At 44.9% G+C, this 23,254-nt stretch overlaps 1 protein-coding gene across 3 annotated transcripts; it reads right to left on the minus strand.

The window, feature by feature from the left end:
- Positions 1-664: 664 nt before the first annotated feature.
- Positions 665-22,136, minus strand: CUNH14orf93 (chromosome unknown C14orf93 homolog). Of its 3 annotated transcripts, XM_019429448.2 has the most exons (8): positions 22,013-22,136; positions 10,445-10,592; positions 9,546-10,306; positions 7,038-7,358; positions 3,588-3,649; positions 3,259-3,362; positions 1,964-2,076; positions 665-1,712 (listed from the first exon to the last, which is right to left on the minus strand). In XM_019429448.2, the coding sequence occupies exons 3-8, from the start codon at positions 10,143-10,145 to the stop codon at positions 1,293-1,295; spliced, it is 1,620 nt and encodes a 539-aa protein (XP_019284993.1). In that variant the 5' UTR covers positions 10,146-10,306; positions 10,445-10,592; positions 22,013-22,136; the 3' UTR covers positions 665-1,292. The 3 variants fall into 3 exon arrangements, with proteins under 3 accessions (XP_019284993.1, XP_019284992.1, XP_019284995.1); XM_019429447.2 differs by having other exon boundaries at positions 9,546-10,592; XM_019429450.2 differs by lacking the exon at positions 7,038-7,358 and having other exon boundaries at positions 9,546-10,592.
- Between the last annotated feature and the right edge of the window lie 1,118 nt (positions 22,137-23,254).

A 23,254-nucleotide genomic window follows, 5' to 3' on the forward strand; every position in this document is an offset into this window, starting at 1 on the left:
TATCAAACACAGAACTGACCATCTCATTTCCCTGCTTACCACCTTTGAAGGATTTCTCATGGCCTTTGAACTAAAGTCTATACTCTTCAAGATACTTGACAAGGTCTCTGGGTCTCTCCAGCTTTCCTCTGCACCAACTCCTCCCCATCTTTCAGGTATTACTTTAAACACCACTCTCTGAGAAGCGTTTCCCCACCACCAGAGTAGGTGAGCCAACCCTGCTGTCTGCTGCCGCTACACCTTCTGCTCCCCCATCACCACCCTTATCACAGTTCATTTCACTGTCTACTTAACTACCTGGCTTCCTGATTAGATAATAAAACCTAATCGGCATCTAACCTGATCCACAGTGTAACCACAGCACCCAACACAGTACCTGACACCTAGTAAGCAATCAGTATTTGTTACATACTGACTGAACAGAAAGCCATTTTTACTTCACAATCCATTCGTAATGCACAAAGTTTGGGTGTGGGTGTGTGTGGGTGCACGTGTGGGTGTGCGCGTGCGCGCGCACACACACACACATGCGCACACACACACACACACACACACACACACACCCCTTCCTCAAAATACAGTTTGGTTGACAGGACTAATAGCTACAAAGCCTCATATACTGCTTGGTCACACAGTGGGTGAGCAGCTGCTAGTGACACATGGGAACTCTTTAAGCTTTAATTTCTTCATGTGTAAGATGGGAATAATAAAATCTGCCTTACATAATTCAATAAACAATAGCTATTATATCTGTATCCCAATTCCCAAATAGAGACACAGCCGTGTTCTGCTCAGAAGCATCAAGCCCATAGCTGAGACTGCCCACCAGGTGGCAGTATTATCCTGGACTGGTTCTGTGCGGCTTCCACTGCAGAGCCAGACCAGCAGTCATGGGGAAGAAGGTACAACCAGGGCTGCTTCCCCAGAGCTTTGAGTGAAACCAGAAAAAAAACCAACTCAGAGACTGGGGCAGATGTCAAGAAGGCCTCATGTTTCTTAGACCCATCCTTCTCCTTTTTTTCAGCTCAGGCTCCCCGAGGCACTATTTATGCTTAGAAATAAGCATTTTCTGGCTTGCCATTCACAGTGGGGGCAGTTTTCCCCCTTCTAGATAAGTCTTTATCCCAGCACAGCTGCTGGCTTCCACTTCCATTGGGGACTGTGTTAAGAAGAGAGACAGATTTGCTTTCTCAGGCTGCAGAGGACATCTTGTTATTCTGGGAAGCCCCGTGGCCATCCATTTCTGGGACATGGGGAGTGGCAGAAGCCAGAGTTATTCTTGGTTATAGATTTCATTCATCCTTTTCCACTTTGATTTCAATGAAGGAGTTCAAGTCAGGACAACAGGTTTTGTGGGGTTGGTCAAAAGATGGGGAGACAGGTCCATTCTCATCACCTCCCTCATCTTCCTCTTCTTGGAAATTAGGATTATAAAGTTCTGGTGGAAGGAGCTGGGCCTCAGCAGAAGGTAATCGGTCTGAGGGAGGTCCATACACACGGTTGGCTTTCGTGCCATGCTTAGAGTTGGCATCCAGGTGGTAGCAGAGTTCCGTGAGGCGCTGGGCCCGGAAACGGGGAGGCCGGGCCACCCAGACACCTGGCTCATTAAGACTGTCCTCTTCATCTGACATCAGCTCTTCTGTCACATCCTTCCATAGGCGTTGGTCCTCAGGTCCAAAATGCCTCATGATGCTGGATCGGTTGGCAAAAAGCTAAGGTAGGAGCCCAGGATAGAGATTAGGAAGAGAGAGAGACTAAGGATTAGATTTGGGGAGAGGGGTTCGGGTAGGAAAGCTGTGTAAAATCTGTGCCTGAGAGAACCTAGCCCCCCTCCCTCCTCCTCTACCTGCTAACATTCCTGGCTCTCAACCCTATTCTCAGATGCCAGGTCCTCTGGCCCTTCCCACTGCAGCTTAGTAGGGTTTAGCATTTAGCATCTTGAAAGGAAGGCCTAGAAACCTACCCGGTATCTGCGACTTCGAAGCTTCTTCTCCTCTTTTTCCTTCAGGCCTTTAAAGGGGTTCAGGGAATTGCGGTACTCACGCCTCTTAGTAAGGAAGTAGGCTACACAGGCTCCTGGGAGGAGGGAGAAGGGAGGGGGCAGAGAGCAAGGTCCTCTGGACCAGGTCCTCAGCCCTTTTTTCTGCCCTAACACTGTTGGCTGGGAAGGTGAGGGTCCCTCTAGATGGTGGGCTTTCTCACAGACCCATCAGCAGCTATTTACTCCTCTTTGGTTTAGCTCTCTCTGCTCACCTCCATGTCCAGCACTGACTCCACCCATATCTCCCCCTGGGAACACAAGTCCAAGCTTCTGTAACTCCCTCCCTGGCCCTTGGCTCAATTAAACCCACTCCCATTCTACTCTGCTGGTAGTAGATTCAAGTGCTTTTTCAACAGCAGCTTTCTAAATGCTTCAGGGTTAGCTACAAGCAAATAACAGAAGAGCAAGGAAAGTAGAAAACCCAGGACATAATATTTAAGGACAAAAGGGCAGGCCTGGGGTGCCTGGGTGGCTTAGTCGGTTGAGCGTCAGACTCTTGATCTCAGCTCAGGTCATGATCTCAAGGTTCTGTCGGTGAGTTCAAGTCCTTTGTTGGGCTCTGCACTGACGTGTGGAGCCTGCTTGGGATTCTCTCTCTCCCTCTCTCTCTCTGCCTCTCCCTCACTTGAGTGAACGTGCACATCTTAAACTAAATAAATAAACTTAAAAAAACAGAAAGGGCAGGCCTGGATTCTGACTTCCTTTTCTTTTTTTTTTTTTTAATTTTTTTTTTTTTAACGTTTATTTATTTTTGAGACAGAGAGAGACAGAGCATGAATGGGGGAGGGTCAAAGAGAGGGAGACACAGAATCTGAAACAGGCTCCAGACTCTGAGCTGTCAGCACAGAGCCCGACGCGGGGCTCGAACTCATGGACCGCGAGATCATGACCTGAGCCAAAGTCGGCTGCCTAACCGACTGAGCCACCCAGGCGCCCCCTGACTTCCTTTTCATAACACCCTAGATTCAGGCCCTGCAGAAACATCATGCACGCTGGTGTCAGCCCTTTCCTTTTCCCATTTTCAGTTCAAGCGGGGCAGGGGAATAAAAAAGCAATTAGAAACAATTCTGTGAAGAAGATGTGAGAATAGCCCAAAAATTTTATTTTAAGTCCACTCTTCTGAAAACCACCCAAATCATCTCCATTATGCCTCTACTCTGAACGAGAACAGTGAGTAGAAAAAGGATGAGATGGGAGTTAATTCAGTTTTTTCTCACCTTTCAGCTCCTTATCAGTGTAATTGTGGGGACTGGTCACCAGCTCCTGCTTGAGCTTTTCCAGAAGGAACTTCACTACTGAAATATTCCAAGAGGACTTGATGCTGCCACAAAGATCATGAACAAGGCAGTCAGCATTTTGAAAGCCAGAAAAACAGAGATTCCTGGCATGAATCAACTGTGTGGTAAATGCCCTCACGGCCAAGGGAAGGATGTAAGGGGCAATGGTGAGAGCAAAGCCTTAGCCTCATCGTTATACTGGAACAGCCCTCTAGTTCCCTCTCCTTGGCAGAGTACCTTATGATTGTTTTCCCTCAAGGGGATCGTACCTTTCAGACCCATTGAATCTCTTGTCGTTGGTGATGTGGTTATGCACATTGTGGACCAATTTCTAGGCGAAAAAACAAACACAGATTCAAGCTGAGAGTGTATATGATGGAACCCTCCTCTGTTCCCTAGGCATTGTCTCTATGGGGTTCTCTGCCCGAATCCTTCCCATAGTCTGGGCACCATTTCTGATGATACTCTTTCTTAGCCAGAGAGCCTATCCAAGTCAGTACTTCTAATGTCCCCCCTTTTTTGGTCCTTTTCATTTAATTTGTATGGAGGCTCTAGGATCATCCCTGGTCTTACTTTTCTGTTCCTGGGGAATATGATCAGTAGAGCAAAAGGTCTCAGACATTTTCACAAACATACTCCTTACAAATAGCCAGGAGAGAGCAAATATACACCAAGACTACTGCAAGTGGACATTTCTTGAGGCCCCCTATTCTTGCAAATTTTAAAGTTTTCTTTACAATATATCTGTATTTTTTTTAATCTAAAAATGGCTTCCAATCTTTTAGTACAATTGATGACCCAGGAAAATGCCCTAGGTGTATATATCCTTTTGCACATTACCACAAGTCCCAGGGGTATACACACCATGGTCTGAAAAACACAAACCTAAAATAACAGAAATGTGAAACGCAAAGGACCTTGGAGACTCTATCACCCAACCTCCCTTTCACATCATCGAACAGGCTTTCAGCTTTGCTTACACACCTTTAATAATGGGTTCTCACTAGTTTTTTGGGCCAGCTTATTTTACTGTTGAACATCTCTAATTGTTAAAAAGTTTTGCCTTAGACTCCAAAATCTGACCAGTTTTGCCTATAACGGCACCTAACATATTTGAAGACAGGTCTCATGTACTCCCCAAATCTTCTCCTATTCAGTCTAAATATCCTTCATATTTAGAAGTCCTTCAGCCATTCCTCATGACAGTTCCCAAACCGTCAGGCTCTCTGGCTTGCCAGTGTCCCTTGGACAACATGGCACTGGGAACTGAATCTAATCCATCAGCTGGGACCTGGCCAAAGGGAGCATTACTTCCCTGAATGGAACTCTACATTTCTAGGAATGAAACCCAAGATGGTGTTACCTTTCTTAGCAACCCCACCCCTATTCCCAATGTCACAGGGTTCATTCCCTGTGAGCTGTCAACTCAAGTCTACTTTTCACATGGATTCCTATCTCTGCCATTCTACAACTGCTTTGCTTTTTTAACTTTGATGCAGAATTTTACATTTCTTCCTATTAAATTTAGTTTTGCTGTTTCTGATTATATTTTTTATCTCAAGCTCCCTCAGTCAGTGGAAATTCCCAGTCCCAAACCGATGGACCCATATACTGATCTCAAGACTTCAGTTTCAATTAAGAAATCCCCATTTACCCTTCTGCTTCTATGACTGACTGACCATATCAATTTAGGAAAGTGCAGGCAACTTTTTATGGTTAGGGTCTCTACTCTATAAAAAAGGCCTGTAATTAAACTAGCTTCTCATATTTTACATATTTTACCTCTTAGAAGTCCCAACTTAAGGAATCACAAGAGGTGGGCAAATGCTTCAAAAAAATTTGAAAGTGTTGCAAAAAAAGGAAAAAAGGGGAGTTGCACAGCTTCCAATTCAAGTGGCTTGGAAGAGATCAGCTGATAAAAATCAAACCAGGCTTGAAGTGGAAAGGGAAAATACTCTGAGACAATAATAAGTGTTAAGACTGTAAAGGCAGCTGGCTCACCTACCTCCTGAGTGAGCTAAAAATAAATATATTCCCCAATGGGTAGCTGGGATTTGCAGCATTCCAAGAAGTCAGTGGTTCCGGTTTGGTCCTTTTGGATCCCTAGCAGTGACCCACAGCAGCCTGAGTGGATTGGAGAGATGCCTCCTTGATTCCTTCCCAGAGCCAAAGGCTGGAAGACTGAAGGCCTGCGGCTAGCCCTCTCCCTCTAAACCACATTTTAAACCTTCCTCTGTGATGGGCAGCAAAATTCCCTGACCGGTCCTCCAGGGCCTTTTCAAGTACTGTAACAGAGAGCATGGGGAGTGAGCGTACTCTCCTCCTCCAAGGTCCTCAGTTTCACCAGGCTCTCCAAAGGGCAGGTGGGAGCCAGCCCTCCACACCGACCTCTCGCTGGAGGCAGTAGGCTGGAGAGGAATGGAAGTGGTCAGAAACCCTAATTTTATGCAAATTGTAATCATCATACATTTATTCATGATTTAAACACTATGCTTGAAATGCATTTCTAGGTATATATGCCTCCATTTCTATCACTGGAAGCAAGAGATTCATGACAGAAAAACTAAACCCTATTCGTGATAAGTGAGATATCCCTGAACATAACCAAAATTTTAAATGAAGTCTGGAAAAAAAGATAATAAAATAAAACAAAGGTTAGAAACCAGTTGATTCGGATTATGAACGGTGTCTTCCTTCCCAGGGATGAAAAGAATCCCTCGGTGTAAAAACAAATCAAGTGAAAGGGAGAGTAAGAGTCAGGAGCCCTTAGGAAAGGGAAAAAGAAGAAAGAAGTAATGCAGATGAAGAAGGTGTGCGCGTAACCGGCTGTCTTCAACCTTTACTAAGACTGTGACAGGAGGAAAGGGGCTATGCTGTGAGATTTCTTCGGATGGGTGTGAATGATGAGCTCCCCTCCTAATCAGAACTCTCCAGTTACTCTATCAGCCATAAGCCAGAGAAAGGAAATGGCTTATAGTCCATATGAACACGATCTAGCTAAGGAACACCCCCGTGGTTATCAGAAAGATGTTCTGGGGCACAGAGTTGATCCACAGGACAATGGTTACCTTAGAACAGGGTTTCTCAACCTTGGCACTATGGACATTTTAGGTCGAATAATTTTCGGGGACTGCCCTGTGCACTGTAGGATGCTTAGTGATGTTCCTAAGGCTCCAAGCCACTCCAAGTTTCAGGCAAAACTGGTTCAACCCGGTACCTTCCCTGCCAAGATCCCCTTGGATCACTAGACTGTCCAAACCTTCATAACTGAGCTGAGTGTCTAGTGGTCCTCTGCATCCTTGGGGTTTGGGACCACCTCAGGATACCTTGGCCTTTCTGCCAATGGGTCCCTTGCTGCTTACCCTGAACACTGGTAAATGGCAGGCTGTTTCTAGTGCTACCATTCAGTGGTTGGTCTGCTCAATCCCGTAAAGATCTTCCCACCAGGATTATTAGATCATTGGGAGGAGGTGTGATATAATTCCCTTCTCTTTAAACAGAAGATTTCAATCTATTTGGCAAAGCCTTAAAAAAATTCCATGATTAGCAGGGGGACTGCCTGTCCCTAGGGCTATGGACCAGTCTGTCTCCTTCTTGCCCCTCCCTCTCCAGTATGATACAGGACACCACTCAATCAATATGGGAAGTTTAAAATCAACCCACACTTCATTCTTATCTCTCCAGACTGAAGAAAAATTTATAGAATTGAGCTCACTCACGGAGAGTACCAGATCCCGCTTGCGCCTGGAGTTCTTCTGCCCACTCCCTCTGGTCCTGCATGGGGAAGCAGTAAACCCTAGAGAGTGTCTCAGCTCCCCTGTTCCCCCAGGGCCTGACTCTTCCAAGGCACCGTCCAGCGCAGCTGCAGCACTGAGCATGTCCTCAGGGCGGGGCGGTGGCAGCTTGGTTCCATTTTCTGGCCCTGTCTCTGAGGTTGCCCGCTGGATAGCCAGTTGTGTGGCTGGTGAGAGTTGCTTGGCATAAGCAGGGACCAGCACCCGCTGTACTGCACCCTCAGAGGCCACATAATCATCCACCAGCTAAGAACATAAAAAAGAATAGCCTATTAGCCATCCAGGCTTAGGGGAACCCGGTCACCCATCATTCTTTGGCCAAGGATAATGAACAGAGAGTGGAAAGCAGGGGGAATCCAGGACAGTCTTTAATGGCCAATAGCTTGTTTCTCTGGTACTCCTATGGGGGTGTTGGCAAATATTTCTGGGGTACCCAGGGCCTCTCATGTTGAATCGTTACCATAGGACTGATTACAAGGACAAGGCTTGTTTCTGACACTCTATTTGTGAGGAATCCTCTATGATTTGCTCTTGGGTATAAGAACCGTAGCCAGGCAAGTATTTTGTCTAAAAGGCACTGGGGGAGGAAGTGATGACAAGAAAGGAACACGGAGCAAGAAAAGAAACAAGAAAATAAAATGGTAACAACAAAAGGGAGAAATAGAAAATGGGAGCAAAGACGGGAGCTATAAAGTCAGAAATTTCTAGAGAGGCTGGCACCAACTGTCCCCCACCTCCCACCCCATTCCCTTTGCACCACCTGTCTGTGCCCTCACTTGATCCTGCCCTGGCCGCATCCAACCGTCGCTGTCCTGACATCTACTTGCTGCCTGTGCCCTCACTCAAGGACACACAGGGCAGGGAAAGGAAGGAGGGAGGAAGACGACTGAGGGAAGAAAGGAGGGGGGATTTCTGCAGCCAAGAAAACAAAACAGTGAAAGTGGGGGGGGGGGGGAGAAACACAGAAAGAAGCGGGGGAGGAGGCTGAGATTTATAGACCTGTGAGCTGCTTTCTGCGCTGTGAAATCTAATTCCGTCCTGTCGGCTTGGAAGCCTTCCCTGCCTGACAGAACCACAGCTCAGGGCATCGCCTGGCCTGATACCTGGTGCCTCCTGCCTCCTCCCACCTCCCTGCAGCCCCAAACCCCCCTTGAGTTCTGGCTGGGCAGAGGGAGGCATGAGGCAGTGACCACCACCCGCCCGCATGGCTAAGCCTTCAGGGAGCAGTGACCAGCTGTAGCGTGACACTGGAGGGGGACATGGGGCTTCTACATTCATTTCTCAGATCCAGCAGATGGGCTGGGAGTTCCCTCCCTCCCATCTCCCCTGTGTGCTCTGATCCTTTTCTCTTTCCTGGGTGTCAGGGCCTTGTCACGTGCTGGAGGAGGAAAGAGAGGGCAGGGCGGGAGCATGGGGGAGGAGGGTTGCCAGACCTCCCACTGTCTCTCAAGTGGTGACACATCTGTTACTTTCCCATCTCTATGATCTCTGTAGTTGCTCCATCTCCTTTTCATACTTCCGTGTGCCACGCTCCGCAGTTTTTACTCTACTCAGCCAGGGTTTGCCTGCTCAGATGGCCCTGAGCAGTAAAGAAACTGAAATAGCACAAGGTGCTTCTGTGTCTTTTCCTGCGCACGAAATAGGTGCGCTTGCTCCCCTTGTTCTCCCTACATGCCATTCTCTTCCGAGGAGCTCTCGACGACTGTCTGTCCGCTTTTTGTCCTCCTGTTACTCCCTCCCCTCTGCCTCCCTCCCACCTTTCCTCACATTCTGTGGCACGCATATATTCTCTTTCCATTTAGATACACCTTTCCTCTCCGCTCGGTTCACTTTTTCTCCTTCCTCAACCCTTCATTTCCACCTGCCTCCTTCCCTCCCTACACCTGTCTTGTGTCCTTTGTCCTCTCCGTCTCTCCTTCCTTCCCTCTCCTCCCTCTCTGTGCCCCTCTGTCCCTCTCCTCTCCAGCTCTCCCTTCCTCTCCACCTCTGCATCTCTCCCCTCCACATTCCCATCTCTCTCTGTACTGAATTCCTCTTGGCAAGCAGAGGGCCCATGATAAAATATGAATGAGCCGTCTGTGCACGGCAGGCCTTCTTGCCAGGAGAGGCAGAGCCCCTGGAGCAGCTGAGCCAGCTGTGGAGGAGAAGGTGGCACACAGAGCTCCTGAGAGGAAGGGAAGGGCACGGCCATCACCACGCACACCAGCAATGACCTGCCGAAGAGGATGAGGTTCAGAAGAACACAGATGAGTGCCGACTATCCCTGCTGGCTAAGGAGACTTGGTGCTGTCCTGTTTTAGCACAAGTAAAACCAAAAGAAAGGCTTACGGCTGGAAAGAAACTAGAGGGAGGGGGAAGGAGGAGAGAAAGGCCAGGAGAAGCAGTCAGGAGCTACCACACGACACTGGCGTCCTGCTCTGAGGCCATACTCACGGGATTGAGCATCGAGGCCGCCTCGCTGGCAGCCAGGGTGCATCCGGGGAGCCGCGTGTCTCTCTGGCCTGCAGGGAAGCCCAAAGGCCCGGGACCCACAGCCGACGCAGCTCCCACCTGCCACAGCTCCTCAATCACCACCTGCATGCCGCTGCCCACGCTGTCACACTCCTCCTCTGCGGCAGATGCGGCCTTGCAGGCTTCCCCGGGGCTCTCTTTGAGAGGTCCAGCCTCCTCAGATGGGGAGCCCTGGGCCCTGCCGTCCCCATCTTCCTCAGGGGCAGAGGCTTTCCCCTGCCTCAGCTCACCCACCTCCTCCTGGAGACATTTTAGTAATTCGTTGTTGGCCCTGGCGAGCCCCAGAGCAGCCTCAGCCAGGCCCACTGCCTTCTCCACGCGCTGGTAGATAATATGAAGGAGCTGCTCTGAACTCTGAACCGCCAGGCCATGTCCGGTCACTGTGATAGGGGTGCTGGGAGGAGGGTTCCCGCCCTGAGAGCTTGTGCTGCCCCCACTAGTCTCGCTCTTACAGGCACAGCAGCAACATCTGGCCTCACTGCCACCAGGAGGGGAGAAGAGAATGGTGGCACTGAAGGACATGGTTGACCGCAGCGGGAACAACTTCAGTCACACTGCTGGACTGCTCCAAAAGGCGTCCCCAGTCACTGGACTCCAGTCGGTAGGAAGCTCTGGCCTCTTTGCATTCACTTTCCTTTGTCATGGAGGGTGACCAGAGGAGCCTGGGCACCAGGCGGTGGATTCTGTGAAGGAGGAGCAGGCAAGCCGTGAGGGAGCACACAGTCCATGGCTACCTGTTCTCGGCCTGGGGAGGAGAGATGCCTTCTTCTACCTGCAGATCCTGTGCTCTCCTAGCACAACTCGCTGGGTGTCCCACTCACCCGTGTCCAAAAGCGTGGTGCCTACACAGGCCTTCCTGATGAACAGAGTTTCACGGAGTAGAAGGCATTCTTCCTGCACCCAAGCATGGAACCCGCCACCACTCCGACCTAAGGAACAGAGCAGGGACTCAAAAGGACCCACAAGATTCTGGAAAGATTAGAAGATTAAGGAAGAAAATGCAGATCTGTCTTCTCCTCACTATCTTTGCCCTAATAACAGTCATTGCATTTTGTCTCCTTGACATCATTCCTGAAGGAGTTCAGAACACTCCTTGCAGGTTATCTCATTCACACAGCAGCTCTAGGAAACACATATTACCCCAGGTCCACAGAAGAGACATGTAGAGAAGTGATATATCTTTTCAAGGTCATAGGGAGACAGCAGAATCCAGTTATTGCTACTTTCAATCTAGCATTTATTTTTTTTTTAACTGAGACCACTTTTTGTTGACATAAAGAATCATGATTCTACCCTCTCTATAATTTTCTTACAGATGCATTCAGAGTAAGACTCCTAAATAAGGAATATGCCGATCACTGCAGCCCTCAACATGTCACCAAACCCACACTATTATATCCCTGATGCTTTGGGGATGGGGCAGGGAAAGGAAGGGAAAAGCTGGATCAGAGAATCAAGCTGTGGTGACCTGGGGCTGCACAGCCCCCTTGCTCTCACGCTTGTGCATCTGGGTCTCCAGCCCCTGAAAAGAAGTCCAGCTGTTCTGAATCCTACAGCTGGTAGCCCAGAGAAATCACCTCCTGGGCCCCTCACTTCCACTTCTCAAGCTCCTTGAGGGAGTGGCAAAGCTCAACAGGCACAAAGCTCAATAGGCACGTCTACATAGCTAAGCCACTTTGCCCACATGACCAGCCCCATTAAAGAAGAAACCAGAGGGGCACCTGGGTGGCTCAGTCGGTTAGGCATTCGACTTCAGCTCAGGTCATGATCTCGTGGTCTGTGAGTTCGAGCCCAGCGTCAGGCTCTGGGCTGACGGCTCAGAGCCTGGAGCCTGCTTCCGATTCTGTGTCTCCCTCTCTCTCTGCCCCTCCCCTGTTCATGCTCTGTCTCTCTCTGTCTCAAAAATAAATAAAACGATAAAAAAAAAAAAAAAAGAAAAAGAAACCAGAAAACCAATGATAAACCAAACTGCCTTACTTTTGAATCACCCTAGTTAAGCAACTAAACCATTCGAGAAGAAAAAGAAGAAAAAGTGTGGGAGGGTTGGATTGTACCACCGAGAACACTCCAAGGAACTTCAAATTGTCTTTTCTAAATACTTGATTATAGAAAAAAGAATCCTTCTTCCTGAAGCTCCCTAAGTGACAAAGTCTTGAGTATGTTTATAATTTGCACAAGAGATACATTTCCATCTTACCCTTTAAATTATATCATAACATCACAATTAAAAAAAGAGGTGGTTAAGAAAATTTTCTATATATTGAGATTTGGGGGCTTTTTTCTGCATCAGCAATCTCATTTCAGAAACAGGTAATATCAGTGCCTCTGAGGTACTAAAACGTAAATCTCACAATGCATTTTAATTACATTTGGTTATTAAAGAATAGTCTTTAATTTGCTCTTTCCACCTTATATATCGAAAAAACGGTTTCCATGCCAGGTATTCACTTTTTGTAAGAACTGAACTCAAATCCATTTGCAGCTTCTCTGTCATTAGAGTCACTGGAAGGCACAGCTAAATCTAAAACTAAAGGTTAGAGGAAAGCACTAAGCAATTCTTATGTCAACTTATGGATGTGTCATTTATGTATTCTTTCTCTTCTTAAATAAGGGACTTCACTGTTCTCGCAGGGTCTTTAACCAACATTATGCAAGGAGTTTAATGTGAAACGTGGCTGTTGTGAGAAAAAGACAGTTATGTAGAGGATAACATACAGATAGTGGCCAGTTGGGTTCAGCATTTGTGAAACCAGAAACTAAGATGCATCAGGTTGGGATACTGGGTAGGTACCCCTTCTGGTACCAAATTGACAACAACCACATTCTTACCCAGAACACTTACTCTTTCTTGCAAGAGGCCTTTACCCCTGACACTGTTGTGCCTGCCTTGAGCCCTTCCCTCCACCTCGACTGGTCTTCTTCCCCAAACAGCACAGAACTGGAAGTAAAAAATATATATATATGGGGTTCTCATCCTGCTGCACTACTTAGCAGCTGTGTGAAATTGGGCAAATTATTCCCTTTTTTGAGCCCCAGTGTTCTCATCTCTGCCTACTTTGAGAGTTTTTGTGATGACTATACATAATGTATGTAAGGCACCTACAGAGTGCTGGCATATGGCCACTGCTCCACAAATAGCAGCTGAATGATATTATGATTGTTCCTGAAATATTTTGTGTTCCCATCCTGGACCCCCATCCTGATTTTCCAATCTCAAAAAAAAAAAAAAAAAAAAAAAAAAAAAAAATGCTGTGGCTTGGAATGGAACTTGGATGATTTTTCCCCTACATTTCCCCCCCTAAATTTAATAACAAATTTCTAAGAAACAATAAATTCAAGTCTACAAAGATGCATGTAAACATACTAAACCTTCTATTATGTACATTAGAAAGGTAATTAAGGAAACAGAGTATTTGCAATTTACTTACTCTCATGAGCTGGCTTTAGACTAAGGGTAATATTCAATTCTGCCAGCTTTGAATGATAAATATTATTTTCATATTTGTGTTGACATAAAAAAATCATGATTCTACCCTCTCTATAATTTTGTTCCTCAATTTATTTCTGCTTTTCTACTTTGTGTATTACCTAACTATGTCCGCTTTAGAATGTCACATTCAGAGCAACAAATAGGTATTTTTTTAAATTAGCCTGTCTATATAAACCTGGTACAGTGCAGTGCAGCACAATGGGTATTCAAATACAGTAAAACCTTGTATTGTGAGTAACTTGTTCTGTGAGTGTTCTTCAAGATGAGCAAACATTTCTAATAAATTTTAACTTGATAAAGGAGCGATGTCTTGCAATACGAGTAATATGTGACACTAAAAGTCACATAATCACAGCTGAGCCAGTGGTTCTTGAAATTCCCTTTGATATAGAAGTGCTTTGGATTATAAGCATGTTTCCAGAATGAATTATGCTCACAAACCAAGGTTTTATTGTACCTCTTTTTTAGTTTCTATGGACATTCCTGCTGACTTCATTTCCGTGGCTCCCCTAGCCACTTAAGCTCAAAGACAGTGAAATGTAAAGGATAAGGAAAGAGGGGTATCTGGGTGGCTCAGTCAGTTAAACATCCAAATCTTGATTTCAGCTCAGGTCATGATCTCATGGTTCATGAGTTCGAGCTCATGTTGGGCTCTGTGCTGATGGCGCCTCCTTCTCTCCCTGCCCCTCCCCTACTTGTGCTCTCTCTCTCTCTTTCTCAAAATAAATAAATAAAACTTTTAAAAAAAAAGGACAAGGAAAGAAATGAGGGTCATCAGGTAATAAAAGAATCTTTCACATTATAATATTTACTAACCAGATAACAACTTAAATGTTGGATAAGTTGGATTAAAAGCAAAACAAACATTAATTCGTTAGTTACATATATCCCCATTAGAGAAAAAGAACACGTTAGAAAAAAAAAAAGTTGTTTCTAAAAACTCTCAGTATGCAAGGCCATGCTGAAGGATGAGTCACCAAAATGGATTGCCCTCCTCTAAGTACTCAAATGAAGGGAAGACAAAGTCCTTACATGCAAGGAGATTACAGCATATGTGAGAATGAAATGTTCAAAGGACAAAACAAAATACATACAAGTGCCTAAAAATATGGTGCAGACAAAAATTCTTAATTAGTTAGTTCAAAATAATGGAAAGATGAACAGAATGAAATCATGAGGAAGGGGTCTTACAGAGGAAAAACCTCCAACAGGGCAATGTATAGAATGAACAGGGAGGTGGTAAGACGATATGAGAGATGAGAGAAAAAACAAACATTACAGGAATTAACAGGGTACATGTGTGAGGTCAGAGTAAAGAGGCTTATATAGAAAGGTACAGAACACTGATCTAGGATTTTGAAAACCAAGTTAAGGGAATTCTTAGAGTAGGGGTCAGCAAAACTTTTTCTGTAAAGGACCAGACAGTAAGTAATATTGGCTTTGCAAGTCATGTGGTTGCTATCACAACTACTCAACTCTGCCACTGTAGCGCAAAGCAGCCACAGGAAATACATAAACAATGAGCACAACTATGTTCCAATAAAACTTTATTTATGGACAATAAATGTCATAAAATATTATATTTAATTAAAAAATGTAAAAGCCATTCTTAGCTCATGGGCCATACAAAAACAGATGGTAGGCCAGAAATGTCCTATGTATGGGCTGTAGTTTGCTGACCCCTGTCTTAGACACCTAAAGTGGAAGAGTTAGAGATTAGGAGACTGTTTAATCCTGAAGTAAGGTGAGAATGAGGATTGTGGATATGAAGGTTCAACATCCTGGAGGAAGATCTGATAATATTTCTTTACTAGACAACTTCAAGATTATCAATCTGAGAGTCAGAAGATGGTACATTGACAGATGATAGAAATGAGGACGCTGAGAGGAGGCACCATCATGTTAAAGAAGACGTGTATTTTTATTGATTGATTGATTGATTGTTTTTTAGGGAGCTCTACACCCAACTTGGGGCTGGAACTCATGAGTCAAGAGTCACATAATCTACCAACTGAGCCAGCCAGGCACCCCAGATGAGTGTTTACTTAACAAGTTAAATTTCAAACTGATAGCAACATCTTTATTTATTTTTTTAATATTTATTTATTTTTGAGAGAGAGGAAGAGACAGAGCATGGACAGGGGAGGAGCAGAGATAGGAAGACAGAATCAGAAGCAGGTTCCAGGCTCCGAGCTACCAGCACAGAGCCCGATGTGGGGCTCAAACCCACAAGCCACGAGATCGTGACCTGAGCTGAAGTTGGACGCTCAACCGACTGAGCCACCCAGGCGCCCCAGCAACATCTTTAAATGTATGTCCTGATAGCAACTGACTAGGGCTGGAAAACAAAACAAAACAAAACAAAACAAAACAAAACAAAACAAAACAACAAGAGGAAGGTCAGAGCTGGGATGCAGATTTAGAATCTTTGCAGGAGGGAAGTAGCTAAACCTGAGAAAGTGAACGCACTCTCCAAGAAGTAAAGATAAAGTGTGAAATGCAAAGGCCAAGGACAGCGCTTCAAGCCAATTTGTGGAAGAGGCTTCATTAAAAGAGAAGTATGGTCAGTGAGGTGGGAGAAAAAGAGTGTTATGAAAGCCAAAGTAGAAAGAATGTCAAGAAAGTGGATCTAATCCACTGTGACAGGTGCAGCAGAATGGCTAAAAAAGATGAAAATTAGGGAGATATATTTTATTTGTCTGTGATGGTCACTGGTGATGACCAGAAAGGTAAATCCTGTAATGAAAGTAAAACTATGCAATAGATTAAAGAGGAATGATGGAGAGAAAATGGAAGCAAGACATGAAATCAAGTCTTCTAGAATTTAGTTATGAAAGGAAGGAAGGAAATAGGAAGTCAGAAGGGGCCCTAGAGCTTTGGTATATTTACAAAGCAGAAAGAAAAAGGCCAGTGATTTTTCTGACATTAGCCATAGCAACATTTTTCTAGACATGTCTCCTGAGGCAGCGGAAACAAAAGCAAAAATAAACCATTGGGACTGCATCAAAACAAAGACTCTTGATTTTGGCTCAGGTCATGATCTCACAGTTTGTGTCTTTGAATCCTGCATTGGGGTTTGTGCTGACAGCCCGGGGCCTGCTTGGGATTCTTTCCTTCTCTCTCTCTCTCTCTCTCTCTCTCTCTCCCTGCCCCTCCCCAGCTTGTTCTTTCTCTCTCCTTTTCTCTCTCTCTCTCAAAATAAAGACAAACTTAAAAAATAAAAGAAAGAAAAAGAAAGAAAAATTTTAAAAAAGGGTGGTTGTGGTTCCTGGCTGGCTCAGTCAATGGAGTATGTGACTTGATCTCAGGGGTCGTGATTTCAAGTCCTAGGTTGGGTGTGGAACCTACTTAAAAAAAAAAAAAAAAAAAAAAGACTTAAAAGAAAGTAAAAGCCCATAAAAAAGTAAAGGATGAAGCTATTAGAAAATAATTAAATTTTCTTTTGGGAAGGCTCTTCCCAATGTAAGAAAGAAGGAAGGGTAACTGTTGCCTGAGACTGCAGAGAAGAAAAAACAGATACAGAGCAAAGATTCGTTGAGGTGGAGAGAGGAAGACAAAGATACACTACTGAGACTCTCTTTTTTACTTAGAGGCAAATTTTTCTTGGCATGAATAATTCAAATTGATAACAGAACTTTATTATAAACAGTGCTATATTATCTGTTGTTACAACCTGTTAAATCCTTTTCTAACACTCCCAGACTAACATAATTAATTATTCTTGCTTTTTTCCAACACTGGCTTATGGTTCTAGAGCCCATTTAACTCTGCCAACACTATTAAGGAACAAAAAATTTATTCTGATATCTTTATTATATTTCTCAAAATGTATAACTGCTTAATTCAATAACCCATGAAGCAATCCATGAAGTGCTTGGCAAAGCAATGGTTAACTGTAGTAAATTATCTGGGCAGTGTCTGTACCATCATTATTAAACATGTTAATACTGTCAACTTTTGCAATTTCAGATTGCTAATTTACTTTATCATTTTTGCAATGTTTATTTATTTTGAGTGAAAGAGAGCACACGTGCATGGCAGGAATGGGCAGAGAGAGAATTCCAAAGAGGCTGTTCGCTGTCAGCAAGGAGCTGGACTAGGGGTTTGATCTCAGGAACCATGAGACCATGACCTGAGCTGAAATCAAAAGTCAGACCCTTAACCAACTGAGCCACCCAGGCACACCTCAGATTGCTAATTTATCTTAAAGCCAAGAATTCATATTTTTGTTCAAGAGAGGAAAAAAAGGAATAAACTAAGGTTGACCACCACAGAAAAACATACAGACCTTTTACAAAATGCTATCAACTTTTAGAACTGAGTGTTGAGAAAAAGATTTTTAAGGGAACCTGACTGGCCCAGTCCAGAGAGCACGCAACTCTTGATTTAGGGGTTGTAGGTCTGGGCCCCCACAGTGGGTACAGAACTTACTTTAAAAAGATAAAAGTTAAAAAAGAAAGAAAGAAAAAGATCTATAATCTTTTGATAAGTTGCCAACACAAAGTAACAACAGTTGTCAAACTTAAGTTTGCATAAAATATATGTTTGAGGTTCATTCCGTATTTGTCTAATTTTAATACATGTGAAAGGAGCCCAGAAAGTGCATTTTTCAATAATTCTGATATTTTCTTCATAAATATTTAGATAAAAAAGAAAGAAAAGTCATCTTCTTCAGACAGATGAGACTGTCTGAGGCTGTCTCAGGGTGAGACTGTCCATAATCTTAACTACCCCTTTCCTCCCAAGTCACATGTATTTTTGTTAGAACTAAATATATCATACTCTTGGCAGCTCCCTTGCTTGCTTTCAACCCATTCTGAGCTTGAATTTTCTGCATGACTGAGTTCGCCTCCAAACTATGAAAAATAAAAGTTTCCTCACTTTTAATAGATGTCTATGATATGGTATCACTCTAATGATATATGTCTTTATAATGGGCCCTTGACTCATTCAGGGTCACGCTAGCAACGGAACTCCTTAAATGTGATTATGGAAAGCACAGCAATGCATACCATAATTTTCATCTTAAGAAATAAAAAAAGGAAAACGGCCACTTAAAGCTCCTGCTGTGCTGGTCAGCCCTGCTCCTCCACTTGGAGGTGCAATATGGCTCACCTGTTGGAAGGTACTCTCAGAACCTATTTCTTTCTTTTCTTTTAATGTTTACTTATTTTTGAGAGAGAGTGAGAGTGGGAGAGGGGCATAGAGAGAGGGGGAGAGAGGATCTGAAGCAGGCTCTGTGCTGACAGCAGCCAGCCAGATGGAGGGGGGGTGGGGGGGACTGGAACACAGGAACCATGAGGTCATGACCTGAGCCAAAGTCTGACACTTACAACTGACTGAGCCACCTAGGCGTCCCTCAGAACTTATTTCTATCAAAAAAGAGCTCTTTTATCACACAAGAGCAGAGAAACAAATACCATAAAATATTATTTTCCTATGTTTTGAAAGACTGACCCATCTCATGATCTGCAGACTATCTAAAACCTCATTTTCAGGGATTAAAAAAAACAAGAGATGTAGACCTAGAGGGAGAATGAGATCCTAAGAAAAGGATTCCATTCGCCTGAAATTTTCATGTACACTTGTATAGTGGTACAAGAGTTTTTAGCCTAGTGTATCGGTCTTTTTCATTTACATTTGTTAAAATGCAACTTGGTAAGATTAAAATCCTGGTTTAAGATTTTCAGAGAAATGTGCCTGACATAAAGGGCAAGTCCTGCATTGCTGGATCAAGTGAAAAATGAACCACCAGCTCCTAAAGCTATATCATGTGCCCTGCGAGCCCTCGATAAATGTTAGTTGATTAAATATTAGTCAGAGATGACAAGGTGGGCACCAGGGACAGAAGAACCATTTCCGAAGGGAGCGTGGTTCAGCTACAAGCAGGACGACCGGCAGCGACGCAGGAGGAACAGAGCTCCAGCACAGCCCTCGAGGCCGCAGGGGTCATGGCGACTCGCCACTGAGCCCAACCTCAGAGAATGCCCAAGGGGTTCCGGGGAATGGGGTGTAGCGGCAAATAACCGAGTGGCCCAAGGCGCTGGGATCTCTCCGCCTCACCGTGGGTACACTACGTGGCTACAAAAGCTCTGAGGACTCTGTCTGGGAACAGCCCGGAAGTTCCTGCGGCGGTCCTGCTCTGGCAGCCCTACAGGTGTTCCATCACGGGTGTTCCACCGCGTGTGCCGCGCGCCACCGCGGCCAGCTGACTCAGCTACAACTACAAGAGCTCGCGGGCTCGGGAGAGAGACCGCGGCGCCGGCCCGTGTACCCGGCCAGCGCGCGCACGCGGCGAGGCACCGCCCCGCCTGTCCTCTGGCTCCCGGTGATTGGCGATTGAACGACGAGGGGAGCAGGGCCAGGGACGTTACTGGTTGCATTCCACAATCACTCAACGAGCCAGGGAGGGGCGGGGCCTCTTCAGGGCGGGACACGACTGCTAGGCTGTTTCAGGGCCGTTAGGCGCCATCTTTAGCTTGTTTTGTTTTGTTTACTTGGTTCTGTCCTCTGCTGCTTACAAGGCTGCGTGTACACGATTATAAATGCAGTGGCCACAGAAAGGTCTCATACATTTGGTGGTGGAAAGCTTTTAATTCCTGTCGGCCTTGGTTACAGACCTTTCAGGTCCCACTAGCAAGGGGGCAGTTCCCCTTCAAAGTTTTCATCTCTACGAACCCCAAAGGCAACTGAGTTCAGCTGTGCTTTGGTAGGAAGGCCAAGCCAATGATATATTCGTGGGACTCAACGCAGGGACCTTGGACATGAGCCTAGGTTCCTAATAAAAATCAAATGGCTTAGCAAGTGTACTGCTCTACAAGAGCTCTCTCACGAGAAGTTAAAAAGTGATGCCCTGCAGTGATGTGAAAAAGAATTAGAAAGAGCAAAGTTCCATTAAAATTCCCAGCACCTCGGCCATCACAAAATCACCGTAATCTGACTAGATCTCAGAGATATGCATGCAGGTCTCAACTTGTGGAATGATCCGTATTTGAGGTAGTATTTATTAAGTACTGATCTGACTTGCATTGTTAGTTAATAAAAATACACCCAGTACAGGTAAGTAACCTAGAGAGCCCACAGAGGGCGACTTTCATTATGAATTTCAAGACTTGTACAAATAATTTTAAAGCTGTTGTTGAGGCGTCCCAAATGCTACTTGACACTGAGTAGGACGTTAGCTGAGGAATAGAACTGTGTTATCATCACCATACAGAGGCTCTGTTGTAATGAAATTTGAACTCTACAGTAGATCCTTTTATATCCTGGTTGCTACTTCACTGGTGACATTCCAGTTTCTCCCTCATCACCCCATATACTTCCTATGCTTTCACTCCAATCTGCGAATGCAGTTTTTAATATATTTTCCGTATGACTCCTAATAGAAGACACTGGTTCTGTAACAGAATGAAGGGAGAATATGGCTCATATAACAGGAGGTCCCGCTCAGCTTGTTTTGTCCTCATTCTTATCCTTTTCTCTGTGACTCTTCCACACGGGGAGAAGGCTTCCCATTCCAAAAATGCAACATGATAACCAAAATGCATTTCTTATCCCTCCTTTGTATTATTTGCCTTTGCCTCCTCTGGCCCCTCCCCCATCACAACCATCATGAACAGTTTTTGAGAATTGGACTTGACTGGATTATTTTCCTGACACTTTGCCAGCTGTGGAGCTTTTCAAACAAATCCCAACCTATAAACGACCAATTTTGTCAAAAAGCCAAGAGAGACCTTCCCTTCAGAACACACCAACGAAACCACACATAAAGGCCAAAATATACACAGCTGTACATTTATGAACGTGAGACAATAAAAAGCAAAACCACTTAGGCAAAACAATCACTAAAGAAGGCTTTGAACCACAGATTCAATAAATTGCCTATGCTCGTTTGCCACATGGACTATATACTCCCTGGCAATTATTTAATTATTCACTGATACTTTAGAAGAGTAGTAGAAAAATACAGTAAATGCACATAAAATGAAAGTGCCTAAGTATGCTAAGAACAGGATTTCTTCTAAACTCTAATTTGCACACGAAATCCTGTTTTAATCACTTTTGGGAACACAACAGAAAAAAAATCACATCCTAAGGGTTACTTTGCACACATAAAACCAAAGGTAATCTTTTTTTGAAAACAAAATCTGATATGGCACATATACACATACTGTACATATACACAAAGCACAAAACCCCAAGATAAATCTTTATGATATCATTTGCTCACACACACACACACACACACACACACACACACACACACACACACTGTCTTCATGAAAATGTAAGACACATTTGTAAGAAGGGCTTTGCCCACCTCCCCAGGGAAATGAGTGTCTCAATTATAATATCCAAACATTTTTAACCTATTGGCCTTGGACAATTGCCACATTCAAGCCACTTGGTTTTGATTCTGGGGGAGGGTGTGTAAAACGCACGCAAACAGCTTTGTGAGGGAGTCTCAAATCTCCGCTTCTTTCGACGTTGCCCTTGACGTTGCCCGTGGCAGAAATTTACATTATCCCTTCAGCCCGCCTAAAAAGAAGAAGAAGACGAAGAAGAAGAAAGAAATCTATACTTCCCAAGCGTCTAATTTTTTTTAAATCCCTCGACCATAAAAATTTACCAGTTTTCTTTTATAACAAAAAGAAAAAAAATCTCTACAAATTTGGCTGTTAACAGTTGTACACGGCCATCCTGCTTCTCAACTTCTTGGTATATTTAAAACCTTGACCAGGAAAAAGAAAGAGGAAGAGAGACAGAAAAAGAAATGGGGGAAAGCGCAAATTCCCCTTAGCAACAGTTTCCTCACCCCAGCACTGCCACAGATCTCTAGTTTTAAAAATTTTGAAAACACACACAAGATTAAGGAGGAAAAAAAATGGAAAAAGGATACCCGAAGGTCGTATGGCTCTTTGTATTCGTGTGTGTGCAAAAAGGAGGACTCGCGGCGCCCGAGCCGGTAAGCTCCGCCCCTCCCCGGACGCCCTCCCGGATTGGTCGCCGCCGGCGGCGGGGCGCCCCGCCCGCGAGCACACGCGCCGCGCCCCAGGCCGGGTCCCCAGGGGGCCCCTGAGGGCAGCCCGACCCCCGACCCAGACCCCCTGCCATCTGGACCCTAGCGGTTGGCTGGTATCTATCCCTTTCCCCGCCTCTGTCCCTTTCCTTTCACTTTCTCACCCTCCTCACCCTTTCCCACCGTCCTTTCTCAGCGAAACGAGGCCCTCGGCATCAATATGAGTAACAGTCCAGTGAGCGAGCTCCTTCGGACATTGCTAAACTTGGTTAGCTATTCAGTGAAATTCTAGACTTGGATTAAGCATCAAGGACTTGGTGCGTGGGCCTGAGCTCGTGACTTCCAGGTAGAATGTCTCTGGGTCGTGGCTGTTGCTTGACACTCCCACCTTTACGTGAACGAACATTTCAAGCAAGTATGTGACATCCCTCAGGTGAAAGACAAATAGTCTTGGACTTTCGGCGATGCTTTTGCTCAGCCTGAGTCTCCAGTTTTTCTCTACCCGGCTAAGATAATATTCTCAACAACCTAAAATGGCTCCCCTTTACCTCCTGCATGAGGACCTAGTTGCTTGTACTTCAGGGTTAGACCACACATAATCCGGTCCCACGCTCGTTTGTTCTTAGTTCCCACTGCCCTCACCTTTTTAACCCGAATTATTCCTTTGCTCAAGTGCTCTCCTCTGCCTGGAATAATGCCTGTTTCCTTTTCTCTGACTAGTCAGTTTTTATCCATTCTTCTTCAGCTATTTCAGTCAACACAGACCACTTCCTTCTCCTATCAGAATGAACTTCATGCTTTCTCAGGTTAGCAGCACTTAACTCTACCTTGATTGTTTCACCTATTTTAGTGATTTCACACTAGTAAGCTGTTTGAGATCACAGATCATGTCTTAAACTTATTTTTCCATTCAGGACCCCCCCCCCCCCCTTTTTTTTTAATTCTTACTTCAGCAGCTGGCATAATTGTAGACAACAGTAAGCACTGGAAAAAACATCATTTATAATTAAGTGAGTGGATTTTTTTTCTACAAATTTTGAAACTCCCACAAGAATGTGCCTTCTATAGTAACAGTTCATGAGCACTTACTGTGCAGGGACTGTTCTGAAAACTTCACGAATA

Source organism: Panthera pardus, unplaced genomic scaffold (genome assembly GCF_024362965.1).
Source record: "Panthera pardus isolate Hobbes unplaced genomic scaffold, ASM2436296v1 HiC_scaffold_24, whole genome shotgun sequence".
Classification (NCBI taxonomy): Eukaryota; Metazoa; Chordata; class Mammalia; order Carnivora; family Felidae; genus Panthera; species Panthera pardus.